Raw genomic sequence first — 17,565 nt, 5'->3', positions numbered from 1 at the left:
TATATATATCTTATCACCTTTCGGGGCTTTAGGGGCTCCATAGCCAATGGAGCATGCTCAGAAAAAAATTAAGCTATAATCTCATGTTACTGAGGTTGGAGTTATTCTAGTGTTTACCAAGACTGTTTTAGAAACCTTAATTAACACTTAATAGGCTATTAACCTCATTGGAATAGTGTGTTGGAATACTGGGGTTAAAGTGTACATAATTATGGATTTATGACTGTAAATGTTGTGTCTTCTGTACAGGGAATGGGACATTTCATAACACAGGCTAATTCTTTACAGAGTTTAGATAAAATACATGTAAACATTGATAATCATGATTAGAATGTGCTACCAGCTACCTCAAATAATTCAGTTTCAACAAAACTACTTAAAAATATTACTTTAATACCAACATGTGCTCTTTTTCACAGTTCATTGTTTGGCTGTTTGACTTCATGTACGTCCTTCTCACACATCTTATATGATGCATAAATCCAAACATCTTCAGTACACTAAAACTCATCTCAACAATACATCAAGCGAAAGGCTGAACAAGGATATTCACATGAACATATCAGTGCAAGCAGGTTTCTTTAGGTTTCACTTGTACGGTATAATTGGTGCACTTCACTAAGAATGCACATTTTGACTTGATGTAGGGTCCATGATAAGGTGAAGACTACCAAATCTCAGAAACACACACACCACATGATTAAAAATTACATCATTTTCAGTGAGGAGTCTTCACGTTATGTTTAAATGCTGTTTTCATTCACAACACACATGAATCTTGTTCAGTCTCTGTCCCAGTGTAATAAATACAATTGCTTGTTTGTAGATAATCATCACTTTGGTTATGTTGAATGGTTAATTGCAGTTGTATACCTATTACAAGTATTCATCATAAATTAGAAGTACCTAAAATGTGATCTCTCATCTCTTTTTATAAACAGATAAAACTGTGTGCACAACCACAAAAAGCACGACTGATACAAACGATACAAAAAAGGTAGAATAGAAATTTCAAGCAACTTGCAATTTATGTTAGAGTTGACCCAAGCTTGAGGATTGTAAATTGTGTAGTGCTGTCCTGTGAACAGCACAGATAGTGCAGCAGTCTGCCTGGTAGTGGAAGAGTATTTAGAGATGTCAGTCTCTGGGCACCAACTTGCTCACGAACCTTCAGCCGACACAGATGCATCAGTGGACGAGGAGATGCTGTGAAGAAGTTTTACACAGGTCACTTTCACGCAATGGTATAATATGCACACCACATACAGAGGTCATTATACTGGTAAGGGAAGATAGTCTATATGTTTAAAAAGGCAGAACCTTGGAATAAGCTATAAAGGAAAGAGAATTATAAAAAAAAATCTATAAAAGAGAAATCAGACACCTCTACTTACTTGCTTTTTCCTTAATGGCAGCCCACTCTTTTTTGCTTTTTAATTGTTCAATGACTCTACAACACAGTTGGACATTTCCAACATAATCCAGTAGCAAGGTGATCAGAGGTGCAGCCATATGACTCACAGAGGAAATCCACTCACAAAACTGGAGATGGAGATTGGGCAAAATAAAGATGCACAGGTTTTTAGGGCTGTATCAGAAGTATGAAATATGTAGACTATTATGTAGTAATAATTTAAATGACATTTAGGTATATCACTAAACCGCAATTTTCAAATTAACTTTGGTCATTTGTAGCATGCAAATTACCAGGCATACTTGCTTAATTTAAAGCTAGACGGCCTTTCGATTTCATAAAATTGGTAAAATTTAGTTCCCTCTGAAATTGGTCATTGTGATATATGTGTATTTCTGTAATATCTAAAAAAAAAAAACAAAACAGGCCATTCTGTGGCTGGGAAGTTATTTAATTTGAAGGGATTCCACAGCAAATAATGTGCATGAAACCGCTCGCTTCGCACAGTTAAGCAGACAGAGTAAGTCCTGTGCGTGCATGCGCAGGTTTACCTTCTTCTTCTTCTTTTGGGTTTTATGGCAGCTGGCATCCACAGTGTCGCATTACTGCCATCCACAGGTTTACCTTGACCGTGCACTGACAGTTATATCATTCTGTTGATAAACGAACAGCTGATCACACCGAGGTGCTCGCTGACCGCCGATATTTATTAGTTTGGTCCTGCGTTTCCTTTCCTTCGCAACATAACGTCTTTTCTTCTCACTTTCGGTTACTGTAGTCGGCCTTTCATGTTTCATTCGCACACTCACGTCCGCCATTTTTCTCTCCTGTTTCAAATTTGTATCCCACAATGCCTTGCATGAACGGGGAAAGCCCACCACGTGATGCATGACGTAGTATCTTGAATTGGGTAATGGAAAAAATAGCAGGAAAAAATAGCAGAGAATTTAGGGCCACGTGGCCCTAAATTCATTAATTGTTCTATTAAAAAAAAAACTAATAAAATTGGAAGTCTGTGATTCGAATTCAGTAGCTTTTGGTCCGCTACACAAAAATAATTAGGCATCAGGGAAAATTCTTTTGATGACCTACACTTGAAAAATCTGAAAGGCAGTCTACCTTTAAAATCAAAGGCTTACAGTACATAGAACTTGACTTGCTTTTGCAGCATACTTTATTCTGTTAATTTCAGCAATATAGAAATGTTACTGTGGAAATATAACAGTAATATAATATTAAGAATACCTCCTAAGAAAGCTAAGGCATCTTCAAAGGTACGCTATAATGTTAATGTTTGTTTATTGGGTGCTAACCCTCTTTAAAATATACTATAGTATATACTATATACTATATACTATATACTATATACTATAGTATTCCACTATAGTGGAATTAAACAATCTATGGTAAAATATATGAAACATCTGACACTAAACTTTTTTTTTAAAGCTTTGAATTCATTATGTTGAAAATTTACAGAGGCATTTTTAAGTGAAATAGTTTCTACTTAATGTTAAGCAGACAGAGTAGAGGGTAGTGATGTATGGAGGATTGTATGCAACTTGGCTAACCTACATCCAATAAATTATCAGGAAATATAAATTTCCAATCCACTCATTGAGCCAAGTTATACTGCTTTTGCAAGTTTGCCTCCTTTGCAGCTGAGTTATGACTGAAGAGTAAATAATAAAAGTTCATATAGTTATATTATTGACTAAAAAAAAACAATAAGCGTAAAGGCCAAAGTTACAGTTTTTGTACCTGTAGATTTCTGATTGTTGATTCTGTACAGGTTGTTTGTGATGGAAATCCATTTCCTGTCGCTGAGTGAGTCCTCAGGTCTGTGTTCTCCGTTCTGCTGAGGCTAGAAGGTTGCCTGCTGTCTGTATGGTCACACCTGAAACATTCCTGTGCCTCAAATCCATTGTTCAACAGGTACTGTAAAATTCCCAAGCTATGGGTATATAACAGCGCTCCTGGAAAATCAGTGGGATGAGCTGGTACACGAGCATTAACATCTGCTCCATGTTCCACCAGTGAAGATGTAGTCCTAAAACAGCCCTGGCGCAGTGCAACTAGCAGGGGGCTCAGGGGGTCCAAGTTGGGGTTTGCACCAGCCTTGAGCAATAAGTCCACAACTCCTCCATTACCAGCTGTGACAGCACAGTACAGAGCGGTGCTGCGGCGGTCATGAAACATGGATGAGCGTTCGTGAGACAGCCTTGTGTTCACATCACAGCCTGACTTGATCAAGACGTTGACAACATTTTCCTGGTTGAACTCAGCTGCCAGATGAAGTGGGGTGATGCCACTTTGTCGTATCTTTGCACGACTAGTGACAGGCAGCAGTAAGGACACAATCCTAGGAAAATAAAACAAGAAAACAAAGGAAGTTAGCATACAATGAATTACTAGTTATTTATCCTATGTGTTGACAAATAGGCTTGATTTTAAAGATCACTTTAACAGTTCATACTCTGTACAACTTTAGCACACTTGATCTGTAGGATCATTCTTGGCAGCTGCAACCTAAGGAAAATGTTTTGCTTGCATCACCTGTCAAGACAGGCACTGTTGATATAATGCACTTTGTCACACCACCTGCTCTCTCACCCCACCCCCATCACCCAAATGCATTGCTCCCCCTAAAAGGGGGCCATGACAAGGAGGCCGTTGGGTTGTGTCATACTGTTGACATACACCTGTCACTGACAACAGCTTCTACTGCAGCTGCTGAGAAGCTGCTATTTCAAAAGCCATGGAATGGCAGATTATTATTAATGTTGAAAACAACTTATGGATAATACTAAGAGATCTGTATTTGGCAGATGAATGTGCTTACTCTTCATGGCCATGCTGAGCAGCAGTGTGCAAAGGCAGAAGTCCAGTTTTGGAGCATTTATTGGCATCTGCATGGTGTCTGAGCAAAAAGTTTACTGTCTCTCTATGACCATGTTTACAGGCTTCACTCAGAGCCGTAGTCCCATCACATGACTGTAGGTTCACACCAGCACCTTTGGAGATATAAAACAGCCGAGTTGCCATGGACTTTAAAGTTCCAGTCAACTTTATTTACAAGAACACATGCCAAACAGAAAAAAAAACCACTCAAAATGCAGAAAAATGGTATTTCTGGAAGGCGGCATGGTGGTGTAGTGGTTAGCACTGTCACCTCACAGCAAGAAAGTCCTGGGTTCAAGGCTGGCGAGGGCCTTTCTGTGTGGAGTTTGCATGTTCTCCCCGTGTCCAAGTGGGTTTTCTCTGGGTGCTCTGGTTTCCCCCACAGTCCAAAGACATGAAGGTTTGGTTAATTGGTGGCTCTAAATTGACTGTAGGTGTGAATGGTTGTTTGTCTCTGTGTCAGCCCTGCGATGACCTGGTGACTTGTCCAGGGTGTACCCCGCCTCTCGCCCATAGTCAGCTGGGATAGGCTCCAGCTTGCCTGCGACCTTGTAGAACAGGATAAGTGGCTACAGACAATGGATGGATGGTATTTCTGGAACAAATGTAAATGACGTGTCCAGTTGGCTCTTGGAGTTATATTGATCACATATATTTATTTATTTATATTGCTCCTGCTCAGCCACACTCTGTCAACATGAGCAAATGTGCGATTATCACGCCTAATTGTGCAAAACATTCACTTATCATTGTGCAATAACCCACTGACTGATCGTCATGCTGTATCATAGGTCACACCCTAGATACATCCAACCATCCATTATCTGTAGCCGGTTATCCTGTTCTACAGGCAAGCTGGAGCCTATCCCAGCTGACTATGGGCAAGAGGTGGGGTACACCCTGGATAAGTCGCCAGGTCATTGCAGGGCTGACACAGAGACAAACAACCATTCGCTCTCACATTCACACCTACGGTCAATTTAGAGCCACCAATTAACCTAACCTGCATGTTTTTGGACTGTGGGGGAAACTGGAGCACCCGGAGGAAACCCACGCAGACACGGGGAGAACATGTAAACTCCGCACAGAAAGGCCCTCGCCGGCTGCTGGGCTCGAACCCAGGACCTTCTTGCTGTGAGGCAACAGTGCTAACCAGTACACCACTCTGCCGCCCCCTCTAGATACACAGAATTACATTTATTTTTTTAAGCAGTTCTTGTATAGATATCTTTATCTTTTTTATTGACATATCTATCTATCTATCTATCTATCTATCTATCTATCTATCTATCTATCTATCTATCTATCTATCTATCTATCTTGTACAGATTTGTTTATCTTTTTGCTTGAATGTTTATCTTGTACAGATCTGACATTTTTTTCCCCTTAATACTAAGTGTTTGTATGAATACACCGACTGGATTGCTTGCTTCAGTTTCACTGTACTGTACGGTACAGTGACAATAAAGGAATCTTGAATCTTGATCTATAATGTCAGTTCATGCTGCTATGACCCCGCTGTGTTTAGTTATTAGACTACAGCAGATATTACAACCACAACTATATTAAAAATCCTTACACTTAGCCAAAGCGTATATAAGCAGGCTATGGCAATCTGATAATCATTCTTAAACAGTGGCTGCTTATATACAGTACATACAGTATGTAACTACTATAATATTATGCTTATAAAATAGTGACTAACTATGTAATATATATTCTAAACAAGTTGTTCCAATAGGGTTGTAAAATACTGCCCAGATAAGCAGAAAATTGGAACAGTGGTTTCACTTAAGGTTGGGCACTTTTTTGGGCACTCACTTATTAAATGGTGTAAGTCCTCTGCATGAAAGTGATCCATTTTGTGATTTCTTAACAGTAAAGACATTCTGATTGTCTGAGTAATGTTGGGAAGTTGCCATAATTCTAACCTAATTTGAAATCTGAATAATTACTGAGTAATAATATCAAGCTATATTCTTCTTCTTCTATTATTATTATCCATCCCATCCAATATCCGCAACCGCTTGTCCTTTGCAGGGTCACGGGCAAGCTGGAGCTTATCCCAGCTGACTATGGGCGAGAGGCAAGGTACACCCTGGACAAGTCACCAGGTCATCACAGGGCTGACACAAACAACCATTCACACTCACATTCACACCTACGGTCAATTTAGAGCCACCAATTAGCCTAACCTGCATGTCTTTGGACTGTGGGGGAAACCGGAGCACCAGGAGGAAACCCACGCGGACACGGGGAGAACATGCAAACTCCGCACAGAAAGGGCCTCATCGGCCACTGGGCTTGAACCCAGAACCTTCTTGCTGTGAGGCAACAGTGCTAACCACTACACCACCGTGCTGCCCCTTATTATTATTACTATTATTATTACCGGGCAAGGTATTGTTTTCAGTTGGGTTTGTTTGTTTGTTTGTTTGTTTTCTTTCTTTCTTTCTTTCTTTCTTTCTTTCTTTCTTTCTTTCTTTCTTTTTCTTTGTGCATGATGTTACGGGAAAACGGCTGGACCAATCTTCATAAAACTTTCAGGATAGATGGACATTGGTCTCAAATAGTACCTCCAAAATTTTGGGGGTCATCCGGTCAAGGTCAAGGTTTTTGTGACTACTGCCTCATATAGAGGTGGTAGCCACTATATCATTGTGCTGTAAGAATGTAGGAGTGTAACAATAGTGCAGTATGGTGTGAGAGCAGTACGGTGTGTTCTGATTGGCTGAGAGCAGTGAGCAGTACAGTGTGTTCTGACTGGCTGAAAGCAGCAGAGAATCAGAATCAGAACCATGTTTATGTCAAGGTCACCAAAAAGGTCAAAATCGTTTTTTCGTAATATCTTCCTTCATATTCATCATAAGTTCTACCGGGCAAGGTTTGTTTTGCCTGGCAACAATTATTATTATTATTATTATTATTATTATTATTATTAGGGCAGCACGGTGGTGTAGTGGTTAGCACTGTCGCCTCACAGCAAGAAGGTCCTGGGTTCGAGCCCAGTGGCTGGCAGGGGCCTTTCTGTGTAGAGTTTGCATGCTCCCCCGTGTCTGCATGGGTTTCCTCAAGGTGCTCCGGTTTCCCCCACAGTCCAAAGGCATGCAGGTTAGGCTAATTGGTGGCTCTAAATTGACCATAGGTGTGAATGGTTGTTTGTGTCTATGTGTCAGCCCTGTGATGACCTGGCGACTTGTCCAGGGTGTACCCCGCCTTTCGCCCGTAGTCAGTTGGGATAGGCTCCAGCTTGCCTGCGACCCTGTAGAAGGATAAAGTGGCTAGAGATAATGAGATGAGATGAGATAATAACTATTGATATGATGTTATTTATAGACCTTTCCCCTGATATTCCACATCTAATTGTTCTTGCAATTTACATCATTTACACGATTTTATCTGGAGATTACAAGCTTTTATTTCTGATTAGATCGACAGCAAGTACAAAGTTGACAGCAGTGTTCCAAACAGGGTCTTTACATTACATGTGATAATTCTGCAAACACTGTTCTATAACACCACATATAATTGAAGTAGCTGAAGGTTAAATGTCTTGCTCAAGGGCACAAGAGTGTCTATCTGGCAAGTCTTTTGACCACTACCTCTGAACCTTAACTTCGGACTATTCACTACCAGTCACCTGATGTGACATGTTCTGAGAGGACAATAAATAATCAGGACCTCCTCAGTTCATCTGCCCTGTCCATGTCTATTTCTGATTCACTGACGTGTACTGTATTTGTAGAGAAGACTAGGATTCTTGCAGTGCCATTTTCACCCATCTCAGCTAATTAAATAAAAATAGCCAGCTGGATGGCATATTATGCCTACACTACAAAGCTACTGAATTATCAGTTTCTGAAAATATCATCTCTTCAAACAGACCTCCTATCAGCCTACCAGTGATGATGAAATAGTATAAACATTAAGTCCAGGGTCGTTGGCCTACCTTTACTAATGAGGTAGTTCACAATATTTGTCCTGCCATGCCGAGCTGCCTCTATGAGTGGAGTGATACCGTAAGCATTGGTGGCATCAATGGCAGCTCTAGCTTGAAGTAGAACCTCACAGAGCTGTGTGCTCCCCCGTCTTGCTGCTTCATGGAGAGCTGTCCAGCCACGTTGGCAGCGCTGGTTTACTGAACCACCAAATGCTAGGATCACCCTCACGATGTCAATGCTCTCTTTTTCACAAGCTGAAAATATAGACAAGAAACAAATTAACCTTCATCCTACCAAGTGGGGTCCATCTGTACCCCGCACCTATATGTTTATTTGCCATTTTAAAAATATGTGACATACTGCCTCACCGTTTTATGAATTTGTCGGAATTTATGTCTTAATTAAAACAGTAAAGCACCGGAAGATCAGCTTTTTGCATTGTGAAGGTATAATTAATTTGCTACTGGGGTCCAACCGGACCCCAGAGTAAAGTTTATCTGTCTTTCATTTTATAATTGAATAGCACACTGAAAGTTAACTTCTTTTATTTCTTTTATGTTCCATAATGAAACTACCAAGGCATTCCTTCTTGGGGTCCGTGTGGACCCCACTGCTGCAATAAGCACAGGCTGCAAAACAAAAGCCCTAAATTATTTTACAATTACTTTTTTGTTTTAAATTCTGTAAGAAAAGACCTAAGTTGTAATCCAGAATGTTTTACAGCTGCATGAGCTGCAAAAATCAAGTATATAATGCCAATTTTTTTTTTGTGGCGCTATAATTTGCTACATGTATGCTAGTTATTGCAATATTATTGCAATGTTATTGCATTTATAATACATCATTGATATTCAGCCATAGTGGATTTTGTTCTTCAATAAAGTTATGTCTGTTTGCTGCATTGAATTGGTTCTTATTGCATTGATTTCAAGGTATTCCCTCCTGGGGTCCATACGGACCCCGCCTGGTAGTTTGTGTATGTAAAATTGGCTGGTAGGATGAAGGTTAAGTGTGTTCTTTATGCCTTGGGCCCTTTAGTGTATTGCTGTTATTAATACAAGATGTTCTGAACAAAACTTATCTGGTGATTTTGTCTTTATAAGCTTTAATTTTAAAGAAAAGTATTGGGGTCCAAACGGACCCCACATGGTAAGATTAAGGTGTAAAATAGCATGGTAGGATGAGGGTTAAAGGAAAAACTGGTGGCTCTGTTATGCTGTAGGAGACTTTTCTGCTGGCATGATTTGAGTCCTCTTTTCTCCCTGTCTATACAGTAACAGTCAAAATTTGGACATACCTCCTAATTCAGTGTTTTTCTTTATTTTAATCAATTAAAAGACACTTCATGTCTTAAAGCTAGATAGCCTTTGGATTTCATAAAATCGGTGAAATTTAGTTCCCTCTGAAATTTGGTCATTGTGATATATGTTTATTTCTGTAATATCTCACAAACTATTAGGCCATTCTGTGGCTGGGAAGTTATTTCATTTGAGGGGATTCCTGAGCAAATAATGTGCATGAAATTATTCGCTTCGCGCAGTCAAGCAGACAGAGAAGGTCTGTGTGCTCATGCGCAGGTTCACCTTCTTTTTCTTCTTTTGGGTTTTACAGTAGCTGGCATCTACAGGTTTACCATGACTGTGCACTGACAGTTACGTCATTCTGTTGCTAAACAAACAGCTGATCACACCGAGGTGCTCGCTGACCGCTGACATTTATTAGTTTGGTCCTGCATTTCCTTTCCTTCGCAACATTACGTCTTTTCTTCTCTCTTTCCGTTACTGTAGTCGGTTTTTCACGTTTCATTCGTACACTCACATCCTCCATTTTTTTCTCCCGTTCCAAATTTGTATCTCACGATGCCTTGTGCGAACAGGGAAAGCCCACCACGTGATACATGATGTAGTATCTTGAATTGGGTCATGGTGAAGCAGGAAAAAATAAATTCATTAATTGTTTGATTAAAAAAAATAATAATAAAATTGGAAGTCTGTGATTCAAATTCGGTAACTTTTGGTCCACTAAACAAAAATAATTGAGTGTCAGGGAAAATTCTTTTTATGACCTACACTTGAAAAATCTGAAAGGCAGTCTACCTTTAAAGTAATGATGGATGACGTTTCTCTTTACTTAGTTGAGTGGTTCTTGACATAATATGGATTACTACAGTTGTGGAATAGGGCTATTTACTGTATTTTTATTATTTACTATTTACTGTTTGATCTCAAATCCATTAAGAAGGCAAGAAACTGCACTAATTAACGTTTGACGAGGCACCTGTTAATTGAAAAGCATTCCAGGTGACTACCTCATGAAGCTGGTTAAGATAACGCCGATAGTGTGCAAAGCGTCATCAAGGTAAATGCTGGATACTTTGAAGAATCTAAAATATGAAACATATTGGGTTTTTTCAACACTTTTCTTGTTTGCCACATAATTCCATATATGTTCCATATGTCATTTAATAGTTTTGATGTCTTCAGCATTGTTCTACAATGTAGAAAGTAGTCAAAATACAGAAAAAAACCTATGAATAGGTATGTGTGCCTCAACTTTTGACTGGAAATGTACATTCTGACTGATCACTTTTATCTAATGATGAAACATTTTTACATTTAGATTATTTAGGATACATCCTTATCCAGAGTGACAAACAGAAGTGCTTTGTAGTCTCTATCAAAACCATAACCTCATGCAAATTTACTAGTTTAGGGGCTAAAAATACAATCACTCTAAAAATACTGTACACTATGAAAAGAAAACAAAAGATTATTTTTAATAAGTTTCTATCCTGTTGGGAGTGGTCTTTTCCAGGAGGCTCATTAAATCATATAATGAGCATAGAAATTATGTAAGGCGGCACGGTGGTGTAGTGGTTAGCGCTGTCGCCTCACAGCAAGAAGGTCCTGGGTTCGAGCCCCATGGCCGGCGAGGGCCTTTCTGTGCGAAGTTTGCATGTTCTCCCCGTGTCCGCGTGGGTTTCCTCCGGGTGCTCCGGTTTCCCCCACAGTCCAAAGACATGCAGGTTAGGTTAACTGGTGACTCTAAATTGACTGTAGGTGTGAATGTGAGTGTGAATGGTTGTCTGTGTCTATGTGTCAGCCCTGTGATGACCTGGCGACTTGTCCAGGGTGTACCCCGCCTTTCGCCCGTAGTCAGCTGGGATAGGCTCCAGCTTGCCTGCGACCCTGTAGAAGGATAAAGCGGCTAGAGATAATGAGATGAGATGAGAAATTATGTAAATCACGTACTATGGATATTAGTGATTTTGGACTGAAGTCTTAGACAGTGCTCTCCACCACCATCAACAAAACACCAACTGATGAAATCTCTTTTGGAAGACTGATGTTCATCCCTCTAGTACAATTCCAGATACACTGAAGTTGTGGTGACTCATGGTGGACCAACATCTTACTCAGACACTTTCTCACATAATTTAACAATGCTCACACACCAAGCACACATGCATACAGTCATGTGAAAAAGAAAGTACACCCTCTTCCAGTTACATGGTTTTACCAATCAAGACATAACAAAAAATCATCTGATCCTTACCAGGTCCTAAAATTATGCAAATCTAACCTCAGGTGTAAAGCAGTACACAATAGATTCCACTGTGTCATTATTTATTTAACAAAAATTAAGTGAAAATGCAGGATCCACGTGTGAAAATAAGTACACTCCATGATTCAATAGCTTGTAGAACCACCTTTTGCAGCAATAACTTGAAGCAATCGTTTTCTGTATGGTTTTATCAGTCTCTCACATCGTTGTGGAGGAATTTTGGCCCACCCTTCTTTACAACATTGCTTCAGTTCATTCATGTTTGAGGGCAGTTGTTTATGCACAGCTGTCTTAAGGTCCTGCCACAGCATTTCAATTGGGTTGAGGTCTGGACTTTGACTTGGCCATTCCAATACCTTGATTCTTTTCTTTTTCAGCCATTCTGCTGTAGATTTGCTGGTGTGCTTGGGATCATTGTCCTGTTGCATGACCCAATTGCAGCCAAGCTTTAGCTGTTGGACAGATGGCCTCATATTTGCCTCTAGAATACTTTGGTATACAGAGGAGTTCATGGTTGAATCAATGACTGCAAGGTGCCCAGACCCTGTGGCTGCAAAACAAGCCCAAATCATCACCCCTCCACCACCGTGCTTGATGATTGGTATGAGGTGTTTGTGCTGATATGCTGTGCTTGGTTTTTGCCAAACATGGTGCTGTGCATTATGGTCAAACATTTCCACTTTGGTCTCATCTGTCCAAAGGACATTGTTCCAGAAGTCTTGTGGCTTGTTCAGATGCATTTTTGCAAACCTAAGCTGTGCTGCCATGTTCTTTTTAGATAGAAGAGGATTTCTTCTGGCAACCCTTCCAAACAAGTCATACTTGCACAGTCTTTTTCTAATTGTACTGTCATGAACTTTAACATTTAACATGCTAACTATGGCCTGTAGAGTCCTAGATGTAGTTCTTGGGATTTTTGCAATTTCTCTGAGCATTGCACGGTCTGACCTTGAAGTAAATTTGCCGGGACGTCCACCCCTGGGAAGATTGGCAGCTGTCTTGAATGTTTTCCGCTTCTGAATAATCTTTCTCACAGTAGAATGATGGATTTCAAATTGTTTGGAAATGGCCTTATAACCCTTCCCAGACTAATGTGCAGCAACAATTGCTTCTCTAAGATCATTGCTGATGTCTTTCCTCCTTGGCATTGTGTTAACATGCATCTGAGTGCTCCAGACCAGCAAACTGCCCAAACTTCTGCTTTTTAAGAGGTGGCCACACTTGGTGATGATCAATTAATCAAATTCATTTGATCAGCAACACCTGGCTGCTTCATAATTTCTACTGAAGCAGGAAGGGTGTACTTAATTTTTCACACACTGCTACTGCATTTTTGGCTTACTTTGTGTTGAATAAATAATGACAGGGTGAATATGTCATGTGTTATTGATCATCTGAGGTTGTATTTGCCTAATTTTAAGACCTGGTAAGGACCAGATGATTTTTTATTATGTCCTGACACTTAAAACCTAGACTTGAAAGAGGGTGTACTTTCTTTTTCACATGACTGTATACACATGCGTTATACACAAATAAAAGCACAATACGTTGATGTTGTTTGTAAAATATAGCAGTCCATACCTTTATACAGTGGTGTCTCTTTGTGTTTATTGCTGATATCTGGGTCTGCACCTGCCTCCAGAAGACACTTCACACACTCCAGGTGCCTGCCATCAGTTGCAATTAGAAGAGCAGTCTGTTCCTGGAGAGTGCGCTTATCTACTGAAGTGGGTTTAACTGTGTTAAACACACACACACACACACACGGTTGTTATACTATCCTTGTGAGAATCTCCCTCTGATATTAATGCAGCTAAGTACAGCTGCATTAATATGAGAGGGATATTAATATCTCCACTGATGTCTAATCTCAACCTTAGCTACAGTTTTTAAAAGCAGTTTTTCTCATGGAGACCAGTCAAATGTCCCCACTGGATCAGAAATATCACATATTCCTATCTGTGTGCATAAAAACAACCCAACCCCCCAACCCACAGGACACTATTCTTGGCTTAAACTTATCTATTTTGTGTAGCAGATGATAAAGCCAAAGACACAACAGTCGTTCAAGTCTGTGAAGATTCTCAATCATCCAGGTCATAGTAAACTGTGGGTGGTAGAAATGGGCAACTGGACTTGCTTGAAGATTCTTGAAAACGTTTCACCTCTCGTCCAAAAGGCTTCCTCAGTTCTGTCTGACTAATAGGGAGTATCAGATATTTATCCTCTCGGATAAATATCTGATACTCCCTATTAGTCAGACAGAACTGAGGAAGCCTTTTGGACGAGAGGTGAAACGTTTTCAAGAATCTTCAAGCAAGTCCAGTTGCCCATTTCTACCACCCACAACAGTCGTTCAACTTGCTGAGCAAGTTTATCTTTCCATGTAAAATTCATCAGAAACAATTATAGCAATAAACTGTGTTCCGCTGCAAGCTCAGGCTGCCTTTGCATTCTTGAGTTACATCTAAGAGACAGCAACAAAAGACAGACTCAACAACATTTTTGTACATTCTGTAGCTACAATTACAAATATCCAGAACACAGGTTTACCTTTAAGTAGAGCTTTTACACATGCAGCTTGTCCATAAAACGCTGCTTCATGTAGGGCTGTCCAGTCTTCCACTGGACTATGGGTCTGGATGCATGATATAGAAGTTGCTAGTTCAGTGACTGTCTGCACATCACCTCTCCTAATTGCCAGCATTATGGGTTCCCTGGAAAATGTATGTCATTTGTAAACCTTCGATGGCATCATGACATTACACATGCAGTTTACGTAGGAAGTGAGCTTTTCCTCGCTAGGTCTTACTTCTTCTTCCTCCTTGTCCAGCATTGCTGCCAGGTCGAGGTCCATGTGGATCCTACTGATCCACATGTCATATTAATTGGAGCATAGTTTTATGCCAGATGCCCTTCCTGACACAACCTTTCTATATCTGGGCTTGGGAAACAACCATTCACACACACACATTCACATCTATGGGCAATTTAGAGTAGCCAGTTAACCTAACTGCATGTCTTTGGACTGTGGGAGGAAACCCAGGCAGACACGGGGAGAACATGCAAACTGCACACAGAAAGGCTCGAACCCAGAACCTTCTTGCTGTGAGGGAACAGTGCTAACCACTACACCACCATGCAGCCCTTGCTGGGTCTTATCTGTTCGTTCGTTCGTTCGTTCGTTCGTTCGTTCGTTCGTTCGATCGATCTATCTATCTATCTATCTATCTATCTATCTATCTATCTATCTATCTATCTATCTATCTATCTATCTATCCTGCATTAAGAAAGGTAATTGGGAGTCACTGGAATGATCAGGAGTAAATTGCTGTGATTTAACCCAACTCTCACCACATGACTATATTTGAAATCGGATATTTCTTTATGCAAATATTTATGTAAATAAGGCCAACTGGAGTAACCATCTGGATTAGACAATAACTAGACACAAAGGACTCACTGTGATAGGCTTGCAGTGACGTCACCAGAATCCTCGCACCACGCTCCGCTGTCAAAACCCAGCCAGTGACTCTTCACTCCACTGGAACGGAACAATGAGAGATATTCTGCATAACTAAACTGCGTCATGTTCACATAAAGCAAGCAACAGGGACAGAGAGTGCGAGAGAGAAAGAAGAGAGAGACGGAGAGAGAGAGAGCTGGCCTGAGGCTCAGCTGTTGCCGGAGGTAATTTTAGGCATTTGCATGTGGGGGAGGCCACTGAGGTATGAGCTCCATGTATGAGCAGCTTGCACTATCAAAATGACATCATAAAGCAGTGGGCGTGCTTTATACTCATTCTGTTTTGGTTTTCCTGTTGTGCCGGTTCAGGCTTACTGATCATGCAGTCACCAAGGTGAGAGTGATCTACTTTCAGATACTACACAATAAATCCCCAGCATCTTTGTGCTCTAGCTCGAATTCCATTACTTCTGCAGAATTTCAATACTGTAGTATGTGAATGGCATTAAAATGGCACATATCTTACACCCAGGCTTCCAGAGAAATCACTACAATAGTCAAAACTAAACATGATCTTCCAAAAAACTTTTTTTTTTATTCTAACATAGAAATGAAAATAAAGATCTACAAAAAGCCCACAATGCCTTCAAGTTCAGTTTACATATTCAAATTTCCAAAGGTGCATTTTCTGTACAGTAGGATTGCTGGGCAAAATTTATCCATTCCATCCATTATCTGTAACCGCTTATTATTATTATTATTTCTCTATGTGTCAGCCCTGCGATGATCTGGCGACTTGTCCAGGCCCTGGACAAGTCGCCAGATCATCGCAGGGCTGACACTTATGGCCCTTTTCCACTACCCTTTTTCAGCTCACTTCAGCTCGCTTCAGCTCACTTCAGCCCGACACGGCTCGCGTTTCGACTACCAAAAACCAGCACGACTCAGCTCGTTTCAGCCCTGCTTAGCCCCTAAAACTCGCACCGTTTTGGAGTGGGGCTGAAGCGAGCCAAACCGTGCCGACTGAGGTTGGGGGCGTGAGCAGACACTCCCCTGTGCACTGATTGGTGAGGAGGAGTGTCCTCACATGCCCACACACGCCCCGCGAGCACGCTGGGATCTGTAAACACCGCAAACCCGGAAGGAGAATAATTATGAATTACGAGAATTTCTGAAGCCTTATGCGCCTCGCCTCATCTATACACTCTTGCCAGTATCTGTTGGCGTTGTCGGTGACCACAAGCCACAGCACCAAGACCAGCAACACTAACGACTCCATGTCCTCCATGTTTATTGTTTACTATTCGGGTCGTGATACTACCGCTTAAAAGATCACTGAATCAGTGACATACAGAGCATCGTGGACGAGTTCGCGGAGCGCAAGGCTCGTCGTATGCCCTTCAAATAATGCGCGCAGTAGGCTATTGATGTTTTATTATGAGCCATGTACAGTATGTCGCCGAATGTTTTTTTTGTTTCTGAGTTACATGTTCGTTTGAAGGACTTAATGTACAAAATAACATAGTTGCACCCCGGAGTGTTGAAATTGGTAAACACAGTGCATTCAGTGAGGTTTGCACCGCCCTCCTTTTATTTCTGACTCTTCCTGTCAGCGTTGCAACCTCTGAGCGCTCATTCGTATGCCCTTCAAATAATGTGCGCAGTATAGGCTATTGATGTTTTATTATGAGCCATGTACAGTATCCTAATGTTTTTTGTTTCTGAGTTACATGTTCGTTTGAAGGACTTGATGTACTAAATAACATAGTTGCACCCGGTAGTGTTGAAATTGGTAAACACCGCAGTTGCGGACATTTTGTAGCCTAAAATGATGTTATGATAAGCTTTAATAAAGGGCCCGGTCATTTGCCCCGCCCCCGGCCCGGCTCTGACTTGTTCCGCCACTGTCACTGATGTCACTGTTTGCGCTGCTTAACGACATCACGTGACGTCCACCCACTTTCGCTCACTCCACCCAATGTGTCCACCCACTTCCAGCCAGCACGGTTCAGCGCGGTTGTAGTCGAAATGCAACTCCAACAGCCCCGCTCAGCTCGACTCAGCTCGACTCGGCACGGCACGGCTCAGCCGCGTTTGTAGTGGAAAAGCGGCAATAGAGACAAACATTCACACCTATGGTCAATTTAGAGCCACCAATTAGCCTAACCTGCATGTCTTTGAGAAACCAGAGCACCCAGAGGAAACTCATGCTGACACGGGAAGAACATGCAAACTCCACACAGAAAGGCCCCCGTCGGCCACTGGGCTCGAACCCAGAAC

The 17,565-nt window shown here is 41.1% G+C and overlaps 1 protein-coding gene across 1 annotated transcript; it reads right to left on the bottom strand.

The window, feature by feature from the left end:
* Positions 1–442: 442 nt before the first annotated feature.
* On the bottom strand, positions 443–15,411 carry asb2b (ankyrin repeat and SOCS box containing 2b). The gene is made up of 8 exons (XM_060933144.1): positions 15,284–15,411; positions 14,374–14,537; positions 13,402–13,539; positions 8,265–8,510; positions 4,257–4,428; positions 3,176–3,776; positions 1,395–1,542; positions 443–1,206 (listed from the first exon to the last, which is right to left on the bottom strand). The coding sequence occupies exons 1-8, from the start codon at positions 15,409–15,411 to the stop codon at positions 1,028–1,030; spliced, it is 1,776 nt and encodes a 591-aa protein (XP_060789127.1). The 3' UTR covers positions 443–1,027.
* Positions 15,412–17,565: the final 2,154 nt, after the last annotated feature.

The sequence above is a fragment of the Neoarius graeffei genome, chromosome 11 (genome assembly GCF_027579695.1).
Source record: "Neoarius graeffei isolate fNeoGra1 chromosome 11, fNeoGra1.pri, whole genome shotgun sequence".
In the NCBI taxonomy this organism is placed as follows: Eukaryota; Metazoa; Chordata; class Actinopteri; order Siluriformes; family Ariidae; genus Neoarius; species Neoarius graeffei.
Note: the sequence above shows the minus strand (reverse complement) of the source record. Positions and strands in the feature narration are given on the sequence as shown.